The 23,274-nt window shown below is 42.3% G+C and overlaps 1 protein-coding gene across 1 annotated transcript in view; it reads right to left on the reverse strand.

Annotated features, from left to right (window-relative positions):
- The window catches only part of CORIN (corin, serine peptidase), a 346,959-nt gene that overhangs the window by 57,912 nt on the left and 265,773 nt on the right, over positions 1–23,274 (reverse strand). The window contains exons 14-16 of the mRNA XM_030191349.1: positions 19,486–19,599; positions 15,532–15,642; positions 7,650–7,779 (exon numbers count right to left, since the gene is read on the reverse strand). Coding sequence (XP_030047209.1) covers positions 7,650–7,779; positions 15,532–15,642; positions 19,486–19,599 — 355 coding nt within the window. The remainder of the gene's footprint in view (positions 1–7,649; positions 7,780–15,531; positions 15,643–19,485; positions 19,600–23,274) is intronic.

Consider the following 23,274-nt stretch of genomic DNA (forward strand, 5'->3'; position numbering starts at 1 on the left):
ACGGGAATTGTCAGCAATATTCTTAGAAACAAATTGCTATACATTGCAAAATAAGATAGCAGATGTAAATTCTCAAAGTGGACATATTCCAAACACTAAAATGAAAATAAAATGATTTTTTTCTACCTTTGTTGTCTGGTGACTTTCTTTTTCTGATCATGCTGGCCCAGTATCTGATTCTGCTGCTATCTGTCCTCTTAACTCCATTTCCAGGGCTTCCTTTCCATTTATTTCTTTCTTTCCTCCTTTCTTCTTCATTTCTGGTCCTCAGCTTCTGCCTATTTTCTTCATCCATGTGCAGTTTTTCTCTTCTCTTCCTTTTCCCTCATTTCATCTCCTTCATCTCTCTTCCCTCCCCTCTATGTCCAGCAATTTCTCCTCTCTCCCTGAGCCCTGCCCTCCCATCCATGCTCCTCTGAGGCATATTTTCAAAGCACTTTGGAAGGCTAAGTTCCATAGGTTTCTATGGAACTTTGGGAGGCTAAGTGCTTTGAAAATGAGCCTCTCTGTCCCCTGCCCCCTCCATTCATCCTTTTCCAGCAATTCCCCTCTCTCCCTGAGCCCTGCCCTCCCAATCCATGCCCATCCATGCTCCTCTGTCCCCTGCCCCCTCCATTCATCCTTTTCCAGCAATTCCCCTCTCTCCCTGAGCCCTGCCCTCCCAATCCATGCCCATCCATGCTCCTGTCCCCTGCCCCCTCCATTCATCCTTTTCCAGCAATTCCCCTCTCTCCCTGAGCCCTGCCCTCCCAATCCATGCCCATCCATGCTCCTCTGTCCCCTGTCCCCTCCATTCATCCCTATCCAGCAATTCCCCTCTCTCCCTTCCATGACCCCCCCTCGCATCCATGCTCCTCTCTCTCCTCTCGCTCCCATGTCCCATCATGTCCCAGTTGGCCTGGCCTGGCCCGCCCTCTTCTCCCCTCCCCCTTCGCATCCATGCTCTCGTCTCTCCCCTGCCCTCCTGCTCCCATTGTTCAACTGCCCGCCCTCTTCTCTCCCCCCAACATCCCTTTTCTTTTTTTTTCCTTTTTAAATTTACCTCCATGGCAGTTCCTGCAGCGCAGCGTCAGTGAAGGAGGCGGCGCTCCCGACGTCTCTAGCCTTCCCTTCGCTGTGTTCTGCCTTCTTCTGACGTCAAGGAAATGATGTCAGAAGAAGGCGGAACACAGCGAAGGGAAGGCTAGAGACATCGGGAGCGCCGCCTCCTTCACTGACGCTGCGCTGCTGGAACTGCCACGGAGGTAAATTTAAAAAGGAAAAAAAAGAAAAGGGATGGGGGAGGGGGAGAAGAGGGCGGGAAGTTGAACAATGGGAGCGGGAGGGCGAGCGAGGTGAGCATGGTGCGGCGGCGCCCCCCAGAGGGAAGCGCCCCCCTGCCATGCTTACCTCGCTTACCGTGTTGGCACAGCCCTGGAGATGAGTAGAATGTCTGAGCAGTCTGTTCTGGTGCCTGTGCTAGTGCAGGTACTGGTGAGTATCCTTATGGAAAATATCCTTAAGGATGATATTACAGAGGGACCAATCTGTATTTCAAAAAGGCACCAAAGAACCACCTAGGGGCCCTTTTACTAAGATGTGTAGGCGCCTACATGCGTCCAATGTGCATCAAGTTGGAATTACTACCCGGCTACCGTGTGCCCCAGGCAGTAATTTCATTTTTAACGTGCGTCTGATATGTACGTCAGAAGATATTTTTTATTTTGTACCTCATGGCGCTAACCGGGCAGTAATTGGCAGTGTACGTGCACTTGACAATTATCGCTCGGTTAACATATGAAACCTTACCGCTAAGTCAATGGGTGGCAGTAAGGTCTCAGGCCCAAAATGGATGCGCGCCAATATTTATTTTGCCGCACAACCATTTTCAGCCCCCCAAAAAGGACTTCTGCAGGCACGCTGAAAAATGGACCTGCACGCATCCAATACATGCACCTACAACAGCACAGGCCACTTTTCAGTGCACCTTATTAAAAGGATACCCTATTTGCCTGTTAGAATACTGTCGTATGAAGGCAAATATATTAATAGGTAAGACAACTTAAACCAGCCATAGAGCTGTGTAAATGATCATGCTTAGATGCTAAAAAGTGCACACAGTACAGTGTTCCATATTTTAGGTGAATAATTGTGTGCCCCACCCATTTCCACCCAGACTCCTCCCACATAAAAAAACATTCTTCTTCATAGTCCATGCCATTGCATTTAGGAACCATTTTATAGAACAGTGTGTAACCGAAATATTGGCATTTACATGTGTATGAACACATGTATAGGTTTGTATTCTGGTCATATATGTGTGTCCTAGCTACCTATATGTTGGCATCCTTCATATAGAATTACCCCCCTAAAAGTCTATTGCCCAATATTACAGTAAAGGTTCTTGGAAAAAAATAAATTTATGTGTTCTGAAAGCTAGAGGTCAGTTTGCAACAAATATGTCATAATGGCATATCATGAATGGACTAGTTTAATTGTACCTCACCTGCCATATTTATGGAGAAAAAAAGGAGGATATATAAAATAAATAAAAATGGTTCCTACCTTTGCTAAAGAAATATTTAATTATAGCAAATGTGTCAATGGCTTTTAGTTAATGAACACACATCAAACAGAGACAGACTTACAGCACAGCACAGCAGTAGATAATTTGAGTTTGGCCAAGTCTGAGCCCAAGCACACTTATCATAAGAGCAAATATCCCTCAACAACTTTGGCTTTTGAGATATGTGTGAAACGCTGCATGACATACGCTTAAAGTTGTGCTGCATGAACAAAATTCCTTTGACAGATTCAACCAGCAAGGAGAGAGGAGATCAGAAATGCCTTTCTCTCTCTTTAGCACCCCTATGTGTCCAGACTGACTAATAGGCCAGAGATAGGTTCTCTGATTATGTGGGTAGGTGTGCTGATCATAGGCAAATAAAAGAAAAACAGGATATTTTCCTAAAAAATGTAAAAACCTGGAAGACATATCTGAAGAAGTCCAAAAGCAGGACATGTCCTCTTAAAAGAGGACGTATGGTAACCCTACATTCGGTCACTGAACATATGTAAGATTCCTATCTGTTTCAAATCGGAAAGTCTCATGACTTTATCAAACATGGAAGGTTTCTATAAGGTTTTAAACTATGCAACCTTATCACACAGCATGTGAATGAAAAGAGAAGGCCTGAATCAGGCTGCAGCACTCACTGTCCTTGGTGGCACAGGGAATTCAGGAACTGTGACGGCCACTTGGGCTCAGGGAGGAAGGGAGGCAGGACAATTACCTCACTGGAGCCACCCACCCAGGCCCCAGGCCTGCAAGGGCATCCTAAACTACCTAAATTGTTTAATGGAAGGCATCAGGGTCTGCTAACAGGAGAAACTGGGGTAAAAGACAAAATTTAAGGGCACATCTATAAGCTGTGGAGCCATTTTAAATCCTCAGTGGCTTCTGTACTATTCTTGTCTGGGAGAGGGGGATTTTACAAATCTAAGGTCCATAACCTTAACCACTCCTTCAGAGTACAAGTAGACACACCACATAGCCTCAATAAGTTGGGATTCTTTCAAAAAATAAAGTTTACTGAAAAATTCAGGCAGTGTGAAAATTAGGATGTGGAGGACAATTTTATAACAGGGAACCTAATTAACACTGTTATTTAAGATGCCTATTTTAAGCCTGTCCTTTAAAGAAAAGTAGAGTGTAGCCTAATGCTTAGCACATTGAGCTTTGACCCTGGAGACTTGGTGGTCAAATTCCCACTGCAACTCTCTGTGACCTTGGGCAAGTCTCTTAACCCTCTATTGCCCCAGGTATATAGAAACATAGAAACATGACGGCAGATAAAGGCCATATGACCCATCCAGTCTGCCCATTTTCTGTAACCCCTAATTCTTCCTGTTCCTAAGTGATCCCACATGCTTATCCCATGCCTTTTTAAATTCTGGAACAGTCCTCGACTCCACCACTTCCACTGGGAGGCCATTCCACGCCTCCACCACCCTTCCTGTGAAATAATACTTCCTTAGGTTACTCCTAAGCCTATTCCCTCTTATCTTTGTCATATGCCCCCTCATTCCAGAGCTCTCCTTCATTTGAAAAAAGCTCTCTTCCTGTACATCAATGCCCTTGAGATATTTAAACATCTCTATCATGTCTCCTTTCTTAGAGTGTGAGTCCTGTAGGGACAGAAAAAGTACCTGCATATGTCTAGTAACACTATAGAAATGATTAGTAGTAGTAGTTTGGTACATGATGGGATAGTCAGTAGAGATTGTTAGTAAAGTTGCAGAGTAAAAGAGATGGTATGAATGGAATTTTAAACTGAATATGATTGTATATTGTTTGTATAACTTTCAAGTGTTTTGTTCTGTAATATGCCTTGGGTAAAGGTGGAATTGAAGTAAATAAATACATAAATAAATAAAATTAAATTTTTAAATACCAGTGCAAGTGGTATGTGCCCCAAAATGTTAAGAACACAGGTAAACAACAAGCACACATCAACAAACTCATTTTGGAAAAACATAGTCTGGTGTGGAATTGTACATTATTTTAAGACCACAGCACTGTGTCCTTAGCCATAAAGGCCCTGAAGCACGACTCCCCCTGTCCTGCCCCCCCCCCCCCCAAAAAAAAGAACCAGGGAGCTAGCAGTTCCCATATATGCCCCCTTATAATACAAGGTTTTAGAAAGGGGGTTACAGTTATAATTTATTCAACCCCATTTCCATGTATCTATAGATAAAATTTTATTTGCTTTTCTTAGATCTAGTTAATTCATCCCACTCTAAATTCTATAATTGGAAGGAAAAAAAAACAAGTCTAGACAGTGGTGTTCCCTGCTGAATCTATGTCTTTCCTGTCCTTTACTGTCTGTACAGACACTTCTCTGGCTCAGATTCATGTAAGAGTATCTTCTTCAATACTATTTTATTAGTCAAGTGCTATACATAGTTGGTTGAGGAGCAAGTTAAAGTGAATTTTCTAGAAGAACCATATGGAAATGCTCTCAGTATGACTGACAGACCTAACTAGACTCTAAAGTCTTGCCCTTGGACTCTCTATGTTGCATGCCTCATTTCTCACAGTCTCTTTTGGGCTTATTAAATAATTATCACACCATGATCTACTTGCCAGAATGTGCATAGGGCTTGCTAATAAGCACTTCTGAAAAATAGCTGTCTTTCCTTCAAAGTAGGGGTATTTTTGCAGGAAACAGCTCCTTGATCACTTCCTACACTTACTTCTAATAAGTACACACAGATGTGGTTTTTTGTTACTTTCCAGTTCTTCACCCACTATTTTTGCTTTTTTACATATAATACCATCTGTCTCTCTTCACGATGAGAATTAAGCCAACCTCCTTACACTGTTATACTCTGTGTTTAAGCAACTGAGCATACAAGGGAGGTTAAGAAACATTAGTTAATTAGAACACGACAGATAGCCATTACTTTCAGTACTGCTTTCTTTGTGTGTCTGTGGAGATTTTTAGATTTATGGCAATGAAGGGCACACAGTACAGCACAGATTAGAGGTAGACATGCCTTTATGTAATACAGATCTACTTATGACTACGTTTCAATATAAAGCACACCTTATTCTAGTGCTCTTGTGCTTTTCCACAGAAGCAATGGCCATTATTAAACAGAGATAATAATGGCAGATATGGCCTATCTAACTTGCCCATGCATATTGTCTGCTATCTCTTCCTCTCCTTAAGAGATCCTTGGTGCTTGTCCCATGCTTTCTTGAATTGTTACAGTCTTCATCACCTCCTCCAGGAGGCTTCTCTACACATCCACCACCCTTCTCCATAAAGAAGTATTTCCTTAGATTATCCTGAATCTATTCTCTTTTATCTTTATTCTATGCTCCTCATTCCAGAGCTTTTTTTCAGTTGAAAGAGATTAGCCTCCTGTGAATTTATACAATAAAGGTATTTAAATGTCTCTATCATATCGCCCCTCTCCCGCCTTTCAATCATAGTAAACTGCAGAGAATACCTTCTCCTGCTTTAGACTTAATCCCGCCCACCCTACCCCTCTACCCACCCACCCCTAGAGTGACATGTCTTATATAACCTCCCTATCAACCCACTCATTACTTTACCTCACCCATTTCTATTCTTCTATCACCTTCTCCCACTACTCCAACCAGAGTTACACCTAATCACACTGACCACCCTTCAACATCTTCAGTCCTTCTGTGACTGTTCTCTTGTGCTTGACTGCTTAAATATTTTAAATTTAAATGCTTTACTTTTTGTCTATTAGATTGTAAGCTCTTTGAGCAGGGACTGTCTTTCTTCTGTGTTTGTACAGCGCTGCGTACACTGTGTAGCGCTCTAGAAATGTTAAATAGTAGTAGTAGTAGTAGTAGTAAACATATTGAGGCCTGCTATGAAATAGAGTGGAAACCAATGACATCAGTTGACCCCTTTGAGACAAAGACTAGTTTGTAAGGCAGTGGCCCTCATATCTGTCCTAGAGGAACCACAGCCAGTCAAGGTTCAGGTTACCCACAATGAATATTCAAGAGATAGATTTGCATGCAGTGGAAGAGGTGCTTGCAAATATAACTCATGAATATTCATTGCATATATCTTGAACCCAAACCCAAATGGCTGGGGTTCTTCCAGGACAGTTTTGAGAACCATTGTCATAAGGAATCATCTTTTCTTAGCACCACAAACTATATTGAATATTGACTGCCAATGTTCTCTCTAAGTTGAGTGGGAGCCTTCCATCTACATTCCTGCCAGTTGTGGGGGGGTGCAGTTTTAGTTCACATTTTCATTAGCAAGGGGCAGGTAAGCTCTACAGAACTTCAGGGAACCTGCCTGTTCCTAGTGATTGAAAATACAGTATTGACATACCTCCCTCCCTCCAAGCAGGAATGCAGTAAGAGGACTCCAGCTAAGCTTAGAGGGAACATTGACTGCAATCCAAACTTTGTGTGGGAATGAGCCCACTCCTAGTAGATTCAAGTGCTTGTCCATAGTAGCCTTTGCAATCTTTTTGTCATCCAAAATGCAGGAGGATATCATAAAGGCATCGGAAGTAGGTGTGGTGAAATTCAGACAATAATCATATTACTTGATATCCAGGACCCAAAGTGATACACCCTTTTGTAGATGCCTGCTCATAAAGACTATCTCTTTTGGCAGAACATGAAGCTCCATATCATCCAGCATTATCACTCTTTGACTTTCTATTTCATAAAAGGGCTGAGAGTTTACTTTATATTGGTTTGACTGAAACAAGAACCGCTTTCCTGGTTTGTAACATCAAGCATTCTAGCTAAATTCATCTAGGACCACACACCCCAACACCCATGATGCAGAAAGCCTGGTACATAATTAAAATAAAATCTGAAGTAAAGCGAAGGTGACCAAAGACAACAGAGATGTTCTGTCCAGGATCCCTAACTCTAGTGGAGATGTTTCCACCTGGTCTGTGCTCCTCTGACATCAGCTGCTATGCCAGTGCCTGGTTCTGGTGGTAGATACCAAGCCCCAAACTTAGGTACACAGGCACCTGACACCCAGGTTTGTTTCAGTCTTGCCTAAGTCTTTTAACCTAAAATATGAGAAGAAAAATAGAAAAAAAAGTTAACCTATAAAAGACACATTAGTACTACAAACTACTGACCTTACCCTAAACCCAATTGATTGCAGGCCAGTTGGCTTAAGTCCTCCTGCCATTCATCAGCACATACATGGTAGTCAGCAGCTGATTTGTGTATGGTCAGAAATGTTGTGGAGTTCACACTTTTAGATAGACTCACTGGAAAAGAGAGAAAATACACTTTTTTCACACTCCTTTTTATCTGTAGAAAAATAAAGACTTTCATAAAGATGATAGCATTTCCTTGTAATTCTATTAATTCATTATTATTGATCAGTCTTCCACAAGTATTTTATGACTAACTTAAGATGTACTTATGTACTCTTGAGGAAAGAGAAAATTCTAGACCTCTATTCCTAAGCTATCTCAGTGGTATGATGGAATGGAGATGAGCTTAGATGTCTGTCTCTATGTAAAGGGGGTGTTCCCATCCATTAATATTTTAGAGGGAACTATAAAAGCCCATTTGGGAGTCTTTTACTAAAGATTAGCTCGAGTTATCTGCAGCAGGGCCCATAGGAATAAAATGGGATCTGCTGCAGATAACTTGAGCTAACCTTTAATAAAAGACCCCCTTTGTGTTTACAAGGAGAGGGCTTGGAGTTTACTACTGAAGAATGAGGCAAACTCCTGTTTTTTTCTCCCCCCAGAGCTAGCTAGTCCTGAAATCAGAAGGGTAGCCTCTCACAATGGATTGGCCCACTCAGGAAAATGGATTTAGTAGAGTCCAGGCTTAAATGGCCTGGAGGTTTGGACATCTAGGGGAGTTGATGAAAATGTTCTAGCAAGATGTGTTTTGGGACAAAGACAAGGTACATCCCAAGGATTTCAAGGGATATTTCTAAAGGAGCCTGTTGGGATAGAGAAACCATCTGATATCCAGCGCTATTTAACCAGTCAGAATGGTTGCTGACTGATTAAAAACACTTAACTGGCTATCCACCGATATTCAGTAGGGGATAACCAGCTATTCCCTGCTGAATATCCATGGTTAGCGGCTAGTGGCTAGCCAGTTATATCGTGCAATATAGCCAGCTATCCTCTAATTTTTAAAGCGGGTTTAGCAGCCATATTTGACTGCTCTAAACCCTTGAAAATCTTTGGCCAGATTGAGGATAACTGGCTAAGTCTGAATATCGAGTTAGCTGGTTATCTTCAAAATGGTCAAAAATAACCCGGATATTCAATGCCGGTCACCGGAAATGGTATTGAATATCAGCTTAGTGCAGACTGCAGGAGTTAGCCCATCTAACTCCCATGGTTTGAATATCAGCCCCACAGAGCATCCCTTTAGGCTGCCTGAAGATATTTTCAGTCAAGACTTGTGGTACTTAGACCAGGTGCATTGCCAAGGTATTGGAAGAGAAGTTTGGAGTTTGAGCATTTTTTTCTGTACCTTTGCCTAGGATACAGCACTGAGGAGTAAAAACATTTTCAGGACCCTAGGGTGCCCCACTGCTCTGCTGGGATGTCTGTATGGCCAGTCTACTAAGAATGCTGCCCCCCCCCCCCCCCCAGACATCCCAATGGCTTGTTCTTGTGCATTTTTCCACAGTTTTTTTTTTTTATTTTATTTATTGAATTTACAGTTTATTACAAGTACAAAACTTGAAATAGATAAAGATGATTACAGATCAAAATTCAAAGGAAAATAAAATATTACAAATTTGTTTAAAGTATTAAACTATTCACTCATCTTGAGTCCACAATTTACTCAATTTCAAGGTAAATTAAAACATCAATATATGAATTGATCTTTTCAAAAAAGGAAAAAGGTGGCTGAGAGGAAGTCCCAGGAACATTTATTTCTTATTACGGAGTCGAAGTTGTTATAGTCCTTGGCTGTATCACCGAAAATTCAGCAAGCTTAGCTTCTAGAAAAGAGTTTAACTGTTCTGAGTCAAAGAAAACATATTTAACGGAGTTTAACTTAAGAACAAAGTTTTTTTTTTTAAATAGTCCTAAAAGATAGATGCACTGAGCACAAAAACTTCTAGCAAATGGCCATTTTTGAAACAAAATTTGGACATTTTTCCTGGTTTGAAAATAGTCATATTTGCTACTGAAGTTTTGAACATTTTTCACAAAATGTCCAAAATCGGACTTAGACATCATATCGAAAATGCCCCTCATAATTTATTCATTCCATTTATACTCCCTGAGGAAACTTGAGATGAGGAAGAAAGTTTATTTTAAAGTAAATTGTTCAAGGAGAAATTGAGCCGAATGCCTCATAGCTCATTGCTTGAAATTCATGGACTTTTTTTTTTCACAGACTAATTTTTTTTTAAATCACATGACAAAAACCTACCATGGACTGATGGAAAAATCCACTGATCAAACATACAGAACAGATGAGTTATAGTGGATTTTTCCTCAATGGCATCATCAGATTGCATCGGCAAACTGCAGGGAAATGAACCAACCAAGTCTTGCATCATGGCACTTCCACTTCAGTGCATTTCATTCATATAATGTACATTAAGATAATAAGCTTTTAAACTTGGGCTGAATACATGCCTTGAGTTTCAGAAAGTGGAACCATCTGAGCTACAGCACCAAGGATACTTTAAGTTCTTTGGTCTTGTATCCTTTGAGGCTGTGCATAACATAAAAACATAAACAATTAAAATGTGCCATGCTGAGTCAGACTAAAAGTCTATAGATCTCAGCTTTTCTTCTCCTACAGTGGCCAATCCAAGTCACTAGGTGGTGCTCGGCAGATCCCAAAGTGTAAATCCATTCAATACAGCTGCTGTTATCTCTGCATTCCAGTTATGCTTCTCACCATGTTTATTTATTTATTTTTATTTATCATTCTTGATATACCACAAGGGGGCCCATAGGGCAGCTATGCAGTTTACAATATCAGGCCATAATATAAAAAGAAAAATAAAGAAAGTAAAAGGAGGAAAGAGGGGTATGCAAGAAGAAAATTAGAAAAGCAGAGTGTGTATGAGAGCCTTAAGGTGGAGAAGATCAAACAGCTAGAGAGGGTTTTTTTTATTTTTTAATAACAGCATTTATATCCTACAATTTTCCAAACTTGTTTGGTTCAATGTGGCTTACAGTGATTATAAAATGGTTTACAAGATTGCTGTGAGGTTCACAGGATGGGATAAAGGAGTCAGAGTGAAGAGGGCTTTATTAAAAGAAGAAACAGTGAACAGGAAAAGCCATTACTACAATTTTATAGGGGGAGTCAGATCCTGGGTAGGGTGAGAGAGAGAAAAAAAACTTCAGTTGTTGGTCGCTGAGTAGAATTTTCTACATAGGAATGTTTTGAGTTGTTTGCGGAAGTTGAGGTAACTGTCTATGCTTCTACGGTCTTTGGGAAGTGAGTTCCATCAACTTGTGCATTGGTATGAGAAACCTGCCGAATATACCGATTTATATGTGAGTTTTTGACAGCTAGGGTAATGTAGTATCATAAGAACATAGCATAGTAACATAGTAACATAGTAGATGACGGCAGAAAAAGACCTGCACGGTCCATCCAGTCTGCCCAACAAGACAACTCATGTGTGCTACTTTTTGTGTATGCCCTACTTTGATTTGTACCTATGCTCTTCAGGGCACAGACCGTATAAGTCTGCCCAGCACTATCCCCGCCTCCCAACCACTAGCCCCGCCTCCTAACCACCGGCTCTGGCACAGACCGTATAAGTCTGCCCAGCACTATCCCCGCCTCCCACCACCGGCTATGGCACAGACCGTATAAGTCTGCCCAGCACTATCCCTGCCTCCCAACCTCCAGTCCCGCCTCCCACCACTGACTCTGGCACAGACCGAATAAGTCTGCCCCGCACTATCCCCGCCTCCCAACCTCCAGTCCCGCCTCCCACTACCGCCTCCAGAATAGCCATACTGGCTCAGACCAATGGTCCATCTAGCCCAGTATCCTGCTTCTCAACAGTGGCCAGTCCAGGTCACAAATACCTGACAGAAACCCAATTAGCAGTAACATTCCATACTACTAATCCCAGGGCAAGGTTTTGTTTTCAAGCTCCGAAAATTATGGGCTATAAGAACTTTATTAATGAAAGAGGATTTCAGAACTATAGCACAGGAGGTTTTACTACCACACTTGGACTACTGCAATTCGCTCTACTCCCAGATTTCTGCCAAACAATTAAAGCGACTGCAACTGATGTAAAATACATCTATTAGATTAATAAGTGGTATTGGACATTATGGAAGTGTATCCCCTGTATTTCACATCTTTCATTTGTTGCCAATACAAAAACATATCAATTTCAAAATTCTTTGTTTAATATTTAAATCAATATTTGGTTTGAGCTCTGGGGGGTTGAGCAAACTGTTGGTATTTCCATCTGTAAAAAATATTTGTCTAAGTCTGTTTTAGAAGCTTCTTTTCCTTTTTAGGGGGGCTAGAGCATGGAATTCACTTTCTTTTGAAATTGAGATCGGTATCTCTTTATCTTTCATTTAGGAAATTGCTAAAGACATATCTACTTGAGAAATAATTCCATTTTGATTTTTTTATTTATTATTTTATGTGTAACTAGCCGTTGAGCCCGTTAAAACGGGCTGGTGGGTCGCCGTCCCCCTCCCCCCGAGTTCACCGCCCCCCTCCCCCGAGTTCGCCACCCCCACCGCCCCTCCACCCGGCCCATCTCTTCGCTATTCAACTTACATCTCCGCAGCAGGCAGAGATCAGCTGAGCTCCCATCGGCCTTCCTTCTCTACCTGTGTCCCGCCCTCGTGTGATGTAACGTCAGCGAGGGCGGGACACAGGCAGGGAAGGAAGGCCAATGGAAGCTCAGCTGATCTGCCTGCTGCGGAGATGTAAGTTGAATAGCGAAGAGACGGCTGGGTGGAGGGGTGGCAGCAGCAGTGACTCCGGGGGGGGGGGGGTGGGTACCAGTGGCGGCGAACTCGGGGGGTAGCGGTGGCGACCTCAGCGGTTCCCTCCCCTTCGAGCAGTTTCCCTCTCTGTCCCACCCCCCATCATCACGTATTGACGCGGAGGCGGGACAGACAGGGAAGTCTCTACTGCGCATTTGTGAATGAGTACGGTCACTCGCCGTTTATATGTTTGGTTAGTTTGGTTAATGGGTAATTTTGAATTGTAACTTCCTCTTTTATGTCAGAATTTTCTTTTTTTATAAACTGCTTTGAATCCTTTTTGGAATGTTTGTGGTATGTAAAACTCTTATAGTATAGTATAATATAGTATAGTATAGCAGTGACTTCCCCCATGCCCATCTCTATAACAGACTATGGACTTCTCCTCTAGGAACTTGTTCAAACCTTTTTTAAACCCAGATATGCTAACTGTTGTTACCACATTCTCTGGCAACATGTTCCAGAGCTTAAGTGAAAAAATATTTCCTCCTCTTTGTTTTAAAAGTAGTGGCCCCTGGTCATTGTATTTTTTCAAAGAGTAAAAAATCTACACCATTCAGTATTTTATAAACCTCAATCATATTCCCCCCCCTCCCCCAGCCATCTCTTTTCCAAGCCGAAGAGTCCTAATCTCTTTAGCCTTTCCTCATATGGGAGGAAAGATGAGTTTTTAAGAGAGACTTAAATTTGAGAAAAAAGGGCTCCAATCAAAGATGAGTGGGAAGTGAGTGCCAAAGGGAGGGGCCAAGGTAGCAGAAAACAAATTCCTGGTAGACATTCAGGTCACTGGGGGGAAGAAAGAGTAAGAAAGTTTGAAGTGGAAGAGCAGAGAGTATGCAGGGAAGCATAAGAGATCAAAAGGTTGTTGATATAGGCAGGAGCAGACAGAAAATGATCTTTAAACACAAAAATGAGAATATTGGATATGGGGTGAGACAGGCAGCCAATGTTCAGCATACAGAAGAGGTGTGACATGATCAAAGTGACTTGCACCATGTAAAAGCTTTACAGCGGTTGACTGAATGTGCTGTAGATGCTTAAGGGAAGACAGCAATAGTCCATGTGGGAAATTACGAGGGCAAGAAAAAGAGTGAGAAGTAAAGGTGGGGAAAGAAGGGAACGGAGTGGGTATATGCAATGTATGGCAAAGAAAGATGAACGAATCACTATGTCAATTTGCGGTTTGAAGGAGAGCATGGAGTCGAAGGTAACGCCAAGGATTCTGTGTTGCAAAAGAGCAGGGAAAGATTATTCAGAACAGGGGATAGGGAAGTGGAAATAAGGGGGTTGGGAAAGTGAATGGCCTCAAATTAGGAAGAGTTCAAAAGCAGTAGTTGCTTGTGAAACCATTGAGAAACATGAGTGAGACAAGTGTTAAGAGATGAGACAGGAGTGTTATATTGGATGCGGTAGAAGATCTGAATGTCATCAGCATAGCAGTAGAGTGTACAGCCTTGCTCCAGAATGATTGTAAGCAAAGGGGCAAGGAAAATATTAAAGAGAGTCAGGGATAGAGTGAAACCTTGGGGGACTCTAAAAGACCTGGAAAGATAGGAGAGAGAGAGAGAGTGCCCTTGTGAGTGAGCTGAAAAGTACGATTGAAGAGATAGTCAGAAAACCAATACAGTACTGAACCAGATATACCAAGGGAGCAATGCTTGCAGAGTAGAAGGGGGTGATCAACCAGACTGAATGCCAAGGAGAGGTCTAGGGAGATCAGAATGACAGACTGGCATTGGTCAAGAATACAACGGATGTTATTGTGAAGAGCAAGGAAAAGGGATTTGGTGTTGTGGCCATGATGAAAACCTGCTTGATATGGATGGATTGCAAGATGCTTATAAATATATCTATGGTCCCGTTTATCACTATTCCTTGTAGCTCACTTCTAGGGATATGCATTGGCTTTCCCCATATCTATTTCACAAATAATTGATTTTGGATGTTTCCTCTAAAAACCTGATGCATTCAAAGAATGCCACAATGATATGAGCTGTGGTCTGTGCTGTTTAACATGCTCATTAGTGATCTGGAAATGGAAGTAACAAATGAGGTGATCACATTTGCAGACAACAGAAAAATATTCAAGTAGTTAACATGCAAACAGATTGTTAGGAACTACCAAAGCACCTTGTCAAACTGGAAAATGGGGTTTTTTCAGGAGTAATTTCTTCAAGTGGGTTAGTTTTGCGCATTCCATGACAGGAATGAACCTCATTCCTAAGCCAGGGCATGTGGAGTATGATCCCGTCTCTCAAATTTACATTGAACTAACCAATAAGTTGGAAAATGTGGGATACAAATGCAGAAATAAAAAATAAAATAAATAAAATCCCTCAGATGTTGAGGTAGTTTGTTGATTGTTACCAACTATGAACCCTATTTGGAATGTGGGAGGAATATAAAAGATGGATAGAATAGAACAGAATTCCCTCTCTTCATATGATTCACTTAGGACCAACACCTCTATAATCGATTCCGTTCTGGTGTTTTCTCTTTTACCACTTTTTAGTAAAGCTTAGTGAACTAATGAAATTAGCGCACTCTAAATGCTAAGAGGCCTATTTTATGCCTATGGGCTTCTTATCAGTTAGTGCGCACTAAGTTTTAATAAAAGAGCCCCAAAATTTGATCTGCCATATAAATATCCAGTTTTCCAGTCCAAAGGTCCTTTGCTAGATCATGATTGTCTGCATTTTACCTGTTGAACATTTTGAATCGTTTGCAAATTTGATCACCATACTCATAGCTCCCCTTTCTAGATCATTAATAGGCATATTAAATAGCACTGGTCCCAGCTCAGATCCCTTGCACTAAAAAAATGGACCTTTTAATTAATTGCCAATTCATAATAAGGCATCCTCTTTCATAAGAAGCTTTCTGAAAGTCTTAACTCTTTTCATCGACTCCTGAGCTGGATTCTAGGGTTTGTTTGTTTTTCTGTTAGCTTTTGCATTATATTTTTTAGTCCATGTTTTGAAGCACATGAATGCTCCAGACTACTGTGGGTGCAGAGTATTTTAGTTCAAGGTTAAGGCTTACCGCAGTTCCATTCGTCTGAACTATCCCTGCAGTCCAAGTGACCATTGCACCATTGATCACGGGGCACACAGTCATGATTGGCACATTCAAGCTCATCATCTTTACAGGATGCTGCCAGGACAGGAAGAAACAGAAAATGACTGAGAAAGACAGATTTTAAATCTAATATTGGAAATACTGGCTGTATAGTAGTTGAAAGTATTTTCCCCTCGATCACGTTTCATACCTCTTGCTTCTTTTCTCAGCTTGACTATTACAGTAGTCAATTAGCTGTTCTTCCTGATTCTATACTTCACTTGCTTCAACTTTTATACAGTTCCGCTGCTTTAACAATTCACAGTGCTCCTCATTGTTCTCATGGAATTCTGTTACTATTTTCTCTACACCCCAGTTAAGATTCTAGATACTTACAAATCAGGACTGGTGATAAGTATGCTGGGACCCAAAGTAGAAATTAAATAGGGGAGCACAAAGCCCACCACTGCAGGCTGTATCTTATTCAGTTTTAGGTAGGCTTGGGAGCCCAGGACAATTGCCCTGTTAGCAATGCACCCTTCCCCCCCCCCCCCCCCCCCCCAACAGCAACCCTGCTGCACATATAGTTTCTCATTATCTCTCTCATCTATTCCATTATTCTATTCCACATATTGCTCTCTGCTCACAATCACACACTTTGATCTGTATCAAAAGCAAAAAATGTGTGGCTAACTTTTTTACGTTTTCCCTTTTAACACTCAGCCTCAGGGTACTGCCCCTTTAACTGTTTTCAGGTTAAACTGTAAATGACTTTCTTTCAGTTTGATTATTCTTACATTTAATATGTTGTGTTTATTTCTACTATGATTTTGTTTTATTCATCACTTAACTGTTTACTATTCAATAGTATGCTTTTGTATTTTTGTCTCATTGTAAGTAAAATTGTTTACATGTTTTCATCTGACGATGTTAGTCAAAGATCATTAATAACAAGATTGCTAGAACAGAAGCTACTAATCTATTCTGTGAAAAGGGGAAGGGATTTTAGAATTTCTCTCTGCTCACAATCATGCTCTTTGATCTGTATCACAAGCAGAACATGGGTGGCTAACTTTTTAATGTTTTCTTTTTTAACGTTCAGCCTCAAGGTGCTTTTTTATTATTATTATTATTATTTTTAGTTGTAGCTCAAGGTGCCTTCTGTAGTAGTTGGGAAGTAGGAATGGTGCCAAGCAGACTTCTATGTTCTGTACCCCATAATTGACAGTGAGAGACAGAGATTAATTATACCAGTGTTTAATCATGAAGAAGTGGAACCTGTGCAGATTAAACTCTAGCCACCTTGTTCGGCAGACCTGAAGGTCTTTATCTGCTGACATTTACTATGTTTACTAAGGTGAGTTACATTCAAGTACAGTAGGTAATTCTCTGTCACCAGAGGGCTTACAAAATAAGTTTATACCTGAGTGAATGTAGCAGCAGTGGGATTTGAACGTGACTTCCCTAATTCTCAGCTTACTGCTTTAACCATTAAACTACTAGCTACCTTCTTTGCTTTATGACCTAACCATTCTATCTTTTTCAAGTATTATATAATGACTTTCCCCCCAGGGAAGAAATAACAACCCTTCATCATTCACTACTTCTGTCCCATAATAGTTCTTATTTCTCATAATTATATAAGGCTGAGACATGAAATATTTATATGGTTAGGAATTGTATTAGTTTTAGAATCTGAGGAATGAGACTCTGAAGTATGATGAGATGGAGCTGCCTTGCTTGTTGGTAAGGTGAGAGACTTAAAGAAGATGAGAGAGAGAGAGAGAGAGAGAGAGGGGGGGGGGGGAGATTTTAAGAGGATCTACAAGAAGAAATATATTACAAGGTAAAAGAATTAGGAGACAGAACCACCACAAAGAGATGGTGCTTGCTAATTGGGTGTTCTTGTGTTGCTGTTTGTGTGTTTCAGGTGTCCCTTGCTGGGTCAGAATCCAGAGCTGATCTCCAGTCCTAAGTATTCGCAATAAGTGGTCATGTTTTATGTGTGTTGATTTTGTACACTGCCTGGAATGTTCAGATAGTGTGGTTAATAAATATTTTAAATAAATAAATAAAGTGGACTTCCTCTTTGACATTATTTAATCATATCCTAGCCTGATATTTAGCTGGGGCCCTCATAAAGATAAGCAGGTGAATTTAGGGAAGCTTTTGAGCTCTTCTAACTCCATCCGCTTACCATATGCAGGATTTAGCTGAATATTGCCAGCCCTCGTATAAGCCCTGGCTCCTCCCCAGTGCCACCCCTTGGCCCACCCCTGACCGACCCAATTTTTGGGGGACCAATCAGATGCGATATTCAATGACACTTCCTGCTTTAGTGTCGCTGAATATTTGTGGTTGGGTGGCGACAGGTGATTTAAGTGGGCAGGAGAGGCTTTGAATATCGGCCTCTAAGTCACATAATTGAAAATGGGGCATGGCCGTTGGTGGGGCATAGGCATTTCTAACATCTATGTGCATTATTATAGAATGCACCCATTCTGCGCTTAATTAAGGCATCCAGTTTATACCAAATAAAATGTGGCATAAATGGACACGACCAAATTTGGACACGTGGAGAGTCGCTCAGCATCTTCTACATACTGCATGGAATTTCAGCCTATTCTATAAAATTTAGGCATACTTTGCAGAATACGCCTAGGCGCAATTTTTTTTTCCGTGCAGAAATTTAAGGCGCCATATATAGAATCTAGGCTGGTAGAGATATATGTAGATGCTGATTTGATAGCATACATGTGTATTTCCTAGTACTTACACATTGCCAGATTTCACACAGTGTATACAAGAAGAGCCAGCAATGGAGTCATGTGAAATAACTGCTTTTTATTTTATTTTTAAGGTGGTATTAGACATAACCGGGAACGCTTGATTGACCTCAAGTCACTGGAGGCAACTCCAGGTCCAAACAAGCAGACAGCTGACACTTACACCTGCCTCAGAGGAAGTATAAATACCAATAGAGAAATTTTAAATAATATACATGTATTGCTGAACCAAAAGGGAAATACATGTATAGTTTTATAGACCACTCAAACCACACTCCCTTAAAATCTATTCATTCCATAAGTACATAAGTAATGCCATACTGGGAAAAGACCAAGGGTCCATCAAGCCCAGCATCCTGTCCACGACAGCGGCCAATCCAGGCCAAGGGCACCTGGCAAGCTTCCCAAACGTACAAACATTCTATACATGTTATTCCTGGAATTTTGGATTTTTCCAAGTCCGTTTAGTAGCGGTTTATGGACTTGTCCTTTAGGAATCCGTCCAACCCCTTTTTAAACTCTGCTAAGCTAACCGCCTTCACCACTTTCTCCGGCAATGAATTCCAGAGTTTAATTACACGTTGGGTGAAGAAAAATTTTCTCCGATTTGTTTTAAATTTACTATACTGTAGTTTCATCGCATGCCCCCTAGTCCTAGTATTTTTGGAAAGCGTGAACAGACGCTTCACATCCACCTGTTCCACTCCACTCATTATTTTATATACCTCTATCATGTCTCCCCTCAGCCGTCTCTTCTCCAAGCTGTATAGCCCTAGCCTCCTTAGTCTTTCTTCATAGGGAAGTCGTCCCATCCCCGCTATCATTTTAGTCGCCCTTCGCTGCACCTTTTCCAATTCTACTATATCCATGACATCAACACCTATAAACAGTGGCATTGTAGCATTATTATGTACACGTGTATGCCTATATATATATAATATGAAAACTATATATGTAGATAAAGATCTATCTATTTATGATACATTAACTGTTTTGTTGATATCTATCTCTCTATCTACATAAATATATAATTTTTTTTTTAAAGGATTTTAAGAATGCTGGCTATTTAGTATCAATAATCACACATGGAGAGAAGGAACTTATGCTTTTGAGGAGTACTTATAGTTTCAGAATATAAGATGAAAATACTTACAGCAATTCTTTTCATCCACCTGATCGGGGCAGTCTGGAAAGCCATCACAGATCATGGTGTGTTTAATACACAGCTTATTGGATGGACATTCCCATAAACCTCTTTGGCTACAACCTGGAAAGAAAGGCAATAGCTTTAATTCCATGTAATAATTGTATTGTTGTTTTTTTTTTTTTTTATTTGAACACCTCTTGTACTGATCTGTTTTATTGTGAACCACTTTAAAACTCAATTTGTTCTAAGTGGTATATCAAGTAATTAAATCAAATCAAAATCAAAGTGTTACAGACAAAAAACACACATCTATAACATGGGGAGTAGAAGGGGGGAGGGGACACCTGGACATAAAAGCATTCATAGAAAACAATTTAAATATCTGGAGGTATGTTTTGCCACCAAGGGCCATGATGGGTACTGCCAAGCCATATATAAGGAGCAAAGTATTCACCGGGTGGCTTTCAGAGAGACCTTGCAGTGGAGAGGGTCAACATACACAGTACAAATACATGTATCGGAGCGAGATGCCAAGAGTTTGGCGTGATTTCTTGGCATCTCCTTCTGTTACATGCAATTTTTTCTACTTCAGAGCTGATTATTATTGTGAAGAGCTAGAACATGATTAACCCCTGAGGCAGGCGTTGTCTTACACTGAAACACAGCCCGTGTTGGGTCATTATTAAATTATACTTGTTCCATTCTTGAGAGCCCTTTGAGAGAGACCTGTCATTTTCCTGTGCTCAGATTTAGAACAGAAAGGAAGCATTATTTCCTCACATAAAATGTAATATATGTGGTTAATAGCCTCTAGAAGGAAGTGAAAGGGCAAACATATCTTGACACCAAGTACAATGGGGTCTTTATCTGCCTGTATAGCAGCTCGTGTTCCTATGATTCAAAATAGAGACAATATTTTTATTTATTTATTTATTTGTTTCATTTGTACCCCACATTTTCCCACCTATTTGCAGGCTCAATGTGGCTTACAAAGTACCATCAAAGGTGTTTGCCAAGTCGGTTGATAACAAATACAAGGTTGTATAGTGATCGTATGAGGTAAATGTGGAGGGTTGGAAGGGATGAAGATTGTGTGTTGTCCAGTACGATCATAGTCATGCTGTGTTGCTGGGTGAAGAGGTTTACGTTGGGTCGTTGGGGTAGGCCTTTTTGAAGAGGTTGGTTTTTAGTGATTTTCTGAAGTTCAGGTGGTCGTGGATTGTTCCGGGGCAGAGAGAGCAGGGAACCAGCGGAGCCAACGCAGCTCCCAGCGGCGTGCACTCGGGGTGGACCAGTCCTCCCACCCCCCCTCTTTCCTATGCCACTGGGGCGAAGAGCTCGTAAACTCAGGTACTCCGCCAAGGATAACTCCGCCTCCTCAGGGGAAGGGGAGCGAATAGAGAAGTCACTTTGAGTTCCGGGAAAGGCGGATTGGCTGAAGTGGCTGTCTGTTTGGCCATCTGAGGCGGGGCCTCGGGAGCTGGGAGTGCAGCTCTCGGCGTCGCTCTTAGGGAGTACAGCGCTCTGCCAACTGTTCTGACAGCGAGAGTGTCGATATGCCGAGGGGGGGGGTGTCGTGCTGCACTCTGGGGGGGGGGGGTGTGCAGCGCGAACTGCCCCGGTGGCAGCCGCCCTTGCTACGCCACTGGTTCCCAGACTCTGCAACAGCGCTCCCTGTGCCTCCTCTCACTCCACTACCTCGGCGAGCGTCCGAGCGACTGGCAGCTCCCCCATGGGGCTGATCTGGTCCTCGGTGATGGCCCGCTCGGCAGGGTGACGGTGGGAGCCTCGGTCGGCAGGGTGGGAGCCTCGGTGGCAGCACTCGGTGGTGGCAGGCTTGGCGTCCCCTGTTCGGCTGCGGCTGCGACCCTGGACAGGGTGGAGGTTGCGCATGGTGCTCGGCAGCTGCCACACCACGGCCGGATGCCTGCAGGAAGCCTGCGGGAGTAGGGTTACCATATGGCTCCAGAAAAAGGAGGACAGATTGAGCCAGTCTGGGCTTTACTTCCATTGCTTTCAATGGAAGCAAAACCCAGACTGGATCAATGTGTCCTCCTTTTTCTGGAGCCATATGGAGGGGAATAATTGAACGGCACCGGCGAAATAGATCGCCAGCGATCTATTTTGGCGGTGGCGCAACAGCTGGCCGGAACCGTATTATCAAAAAGATGGCCGGCCATCTTTTTTTTTCGATAATACGGTTTAGACGAGCCAAATGCCTTGGATGTCGCTGGGTTTGAGATGGCCGGTTTTGTTTTTCAGCGATAATGGAAAAAATGTCGGCCATCTCCAACCCGGCGACATCCAAGGCATTTGGTTGTGGGAGGAGCCAGCATTTGTAGTGCACTTACATGCCAGGACACCAACTGGGCACCCTAGGGGTGAGTGTGGAGGACTTCAGAAACAGCTCCCACATGCATAGCTCCCTTACTGTGGGTGCTGAGCCCCCCCCAAACCCCCTACCCACAAATGTGCACCCACTAAAAGTGCTCCAGGGACCTGCACACACTCAGGCCTCTAGAACCTGTTGCTGCTGTATAACCTTGGCACAGCAGTTGACACCTGAAGACTAATGTCTTTGAAAAAGTGCTTTATTTGAATAAGCACGTTTACTCACAGTTAACTGCAGATCAGAGGTTGTGCCCCACTGGCAAAGAGTCTCCCTGATACTGAGATTAGCAGTAGGTCCGAGCTGGCAGAATGCTGTACAATGCCCTCTTTCAGCAACATTCAAGGTAAGAACGTTTTCTAACGTGGGTAACACATGAAAGGGATCTAAAACTGGCTTACAAAAATGGCCACTACCTCATGGACTACCGGAAACAAAACAGGGCACACTCTGACCCAGTTAGCAGGGGGGAAAAGCACCATGGGAGTATAGCCTAGTACCCCACACCCACCACAATGCATTGCTGATGTGACTCTGCAGGGCACCTAACAGAAAAGGTGTCACACTCACCCGAGAGCCACATCGCAACCACGGAAAGGCTGTCAGATGATACAACACATTCTGCTGTCATGGAGGTGGGTACGGAATTTGAGGCTGGCATACAGGCTGGCAAAAAAGGTTTTCATTTTAACTTTTGTAGTATGGGAGGGGGTTGGTGACCACTGGGGGAGTAAGGGGAGGTCATCCCTCATTCCATCCGGTGGTCATCTGGTCAGTTGGGGCACCTTTTTGAGACTTAGTCGTGAAAATAAAAGGACCAAGTAAACCTGGCCAAATACCGCTTAACGCCACTTTTTTTTTCCATTATCGCCGAAAGCCGGCCATCTGGTAGCCACGCCCATGCCCGCCCATGCCCCGCCTTCGCTTCGCCGGTAACACGCCCCCTTTAACTTTCGCCGGCGAGGCGATGGGAAAGCGGCGATGCTGTTAAAAAACCAGCTTTTGATTATACGCTTTTAGCCGCTTTTGCGAAATCGCAGGCGATCTCCCGATTTGTGTCGGAAGATCGCCGGCGAAAAGTTTCAATTATAAGCTGGATGGTAACCCTATGCGGGAGGCTCTGGCCCTCCTATACAATCCGTTACACTCTCGGGTGAGTCTGTCCTGTGTGGGGCCCGATTGTTTCTGGCCAATTTCCAGCCCAGGTCACTGGAGCTAGCTGCTCTCGTGACCCTTAGGCGGCGGCCATCTTCCTGATAATAGAAAGATGTGAACTTTTTTTTTAATTATTATTTTAATTATGCGTTTTAAAATCTTTACACGATAAACATGCAATGGAAATACATTGAAAAGATTGAGTACAACTTAATAAAGTAACATGTCAAGGTAATATTTACATCAATTTT

This window comes from Microcaecilia unicolor, chromosome 2 (genome assembly GCF_901765095.1).
Source record: "Microcaecilia unicolor chromosome 2, aMicUni1.1, whole genome shotgun sequence".
Classification (NCBI taxonomy): Eukaryota; Metazoa; Chordata; class Amphibia; order Gymnophiona; family Siphonopidae; genus Microcaecilia; species Microcaecilia unicolor.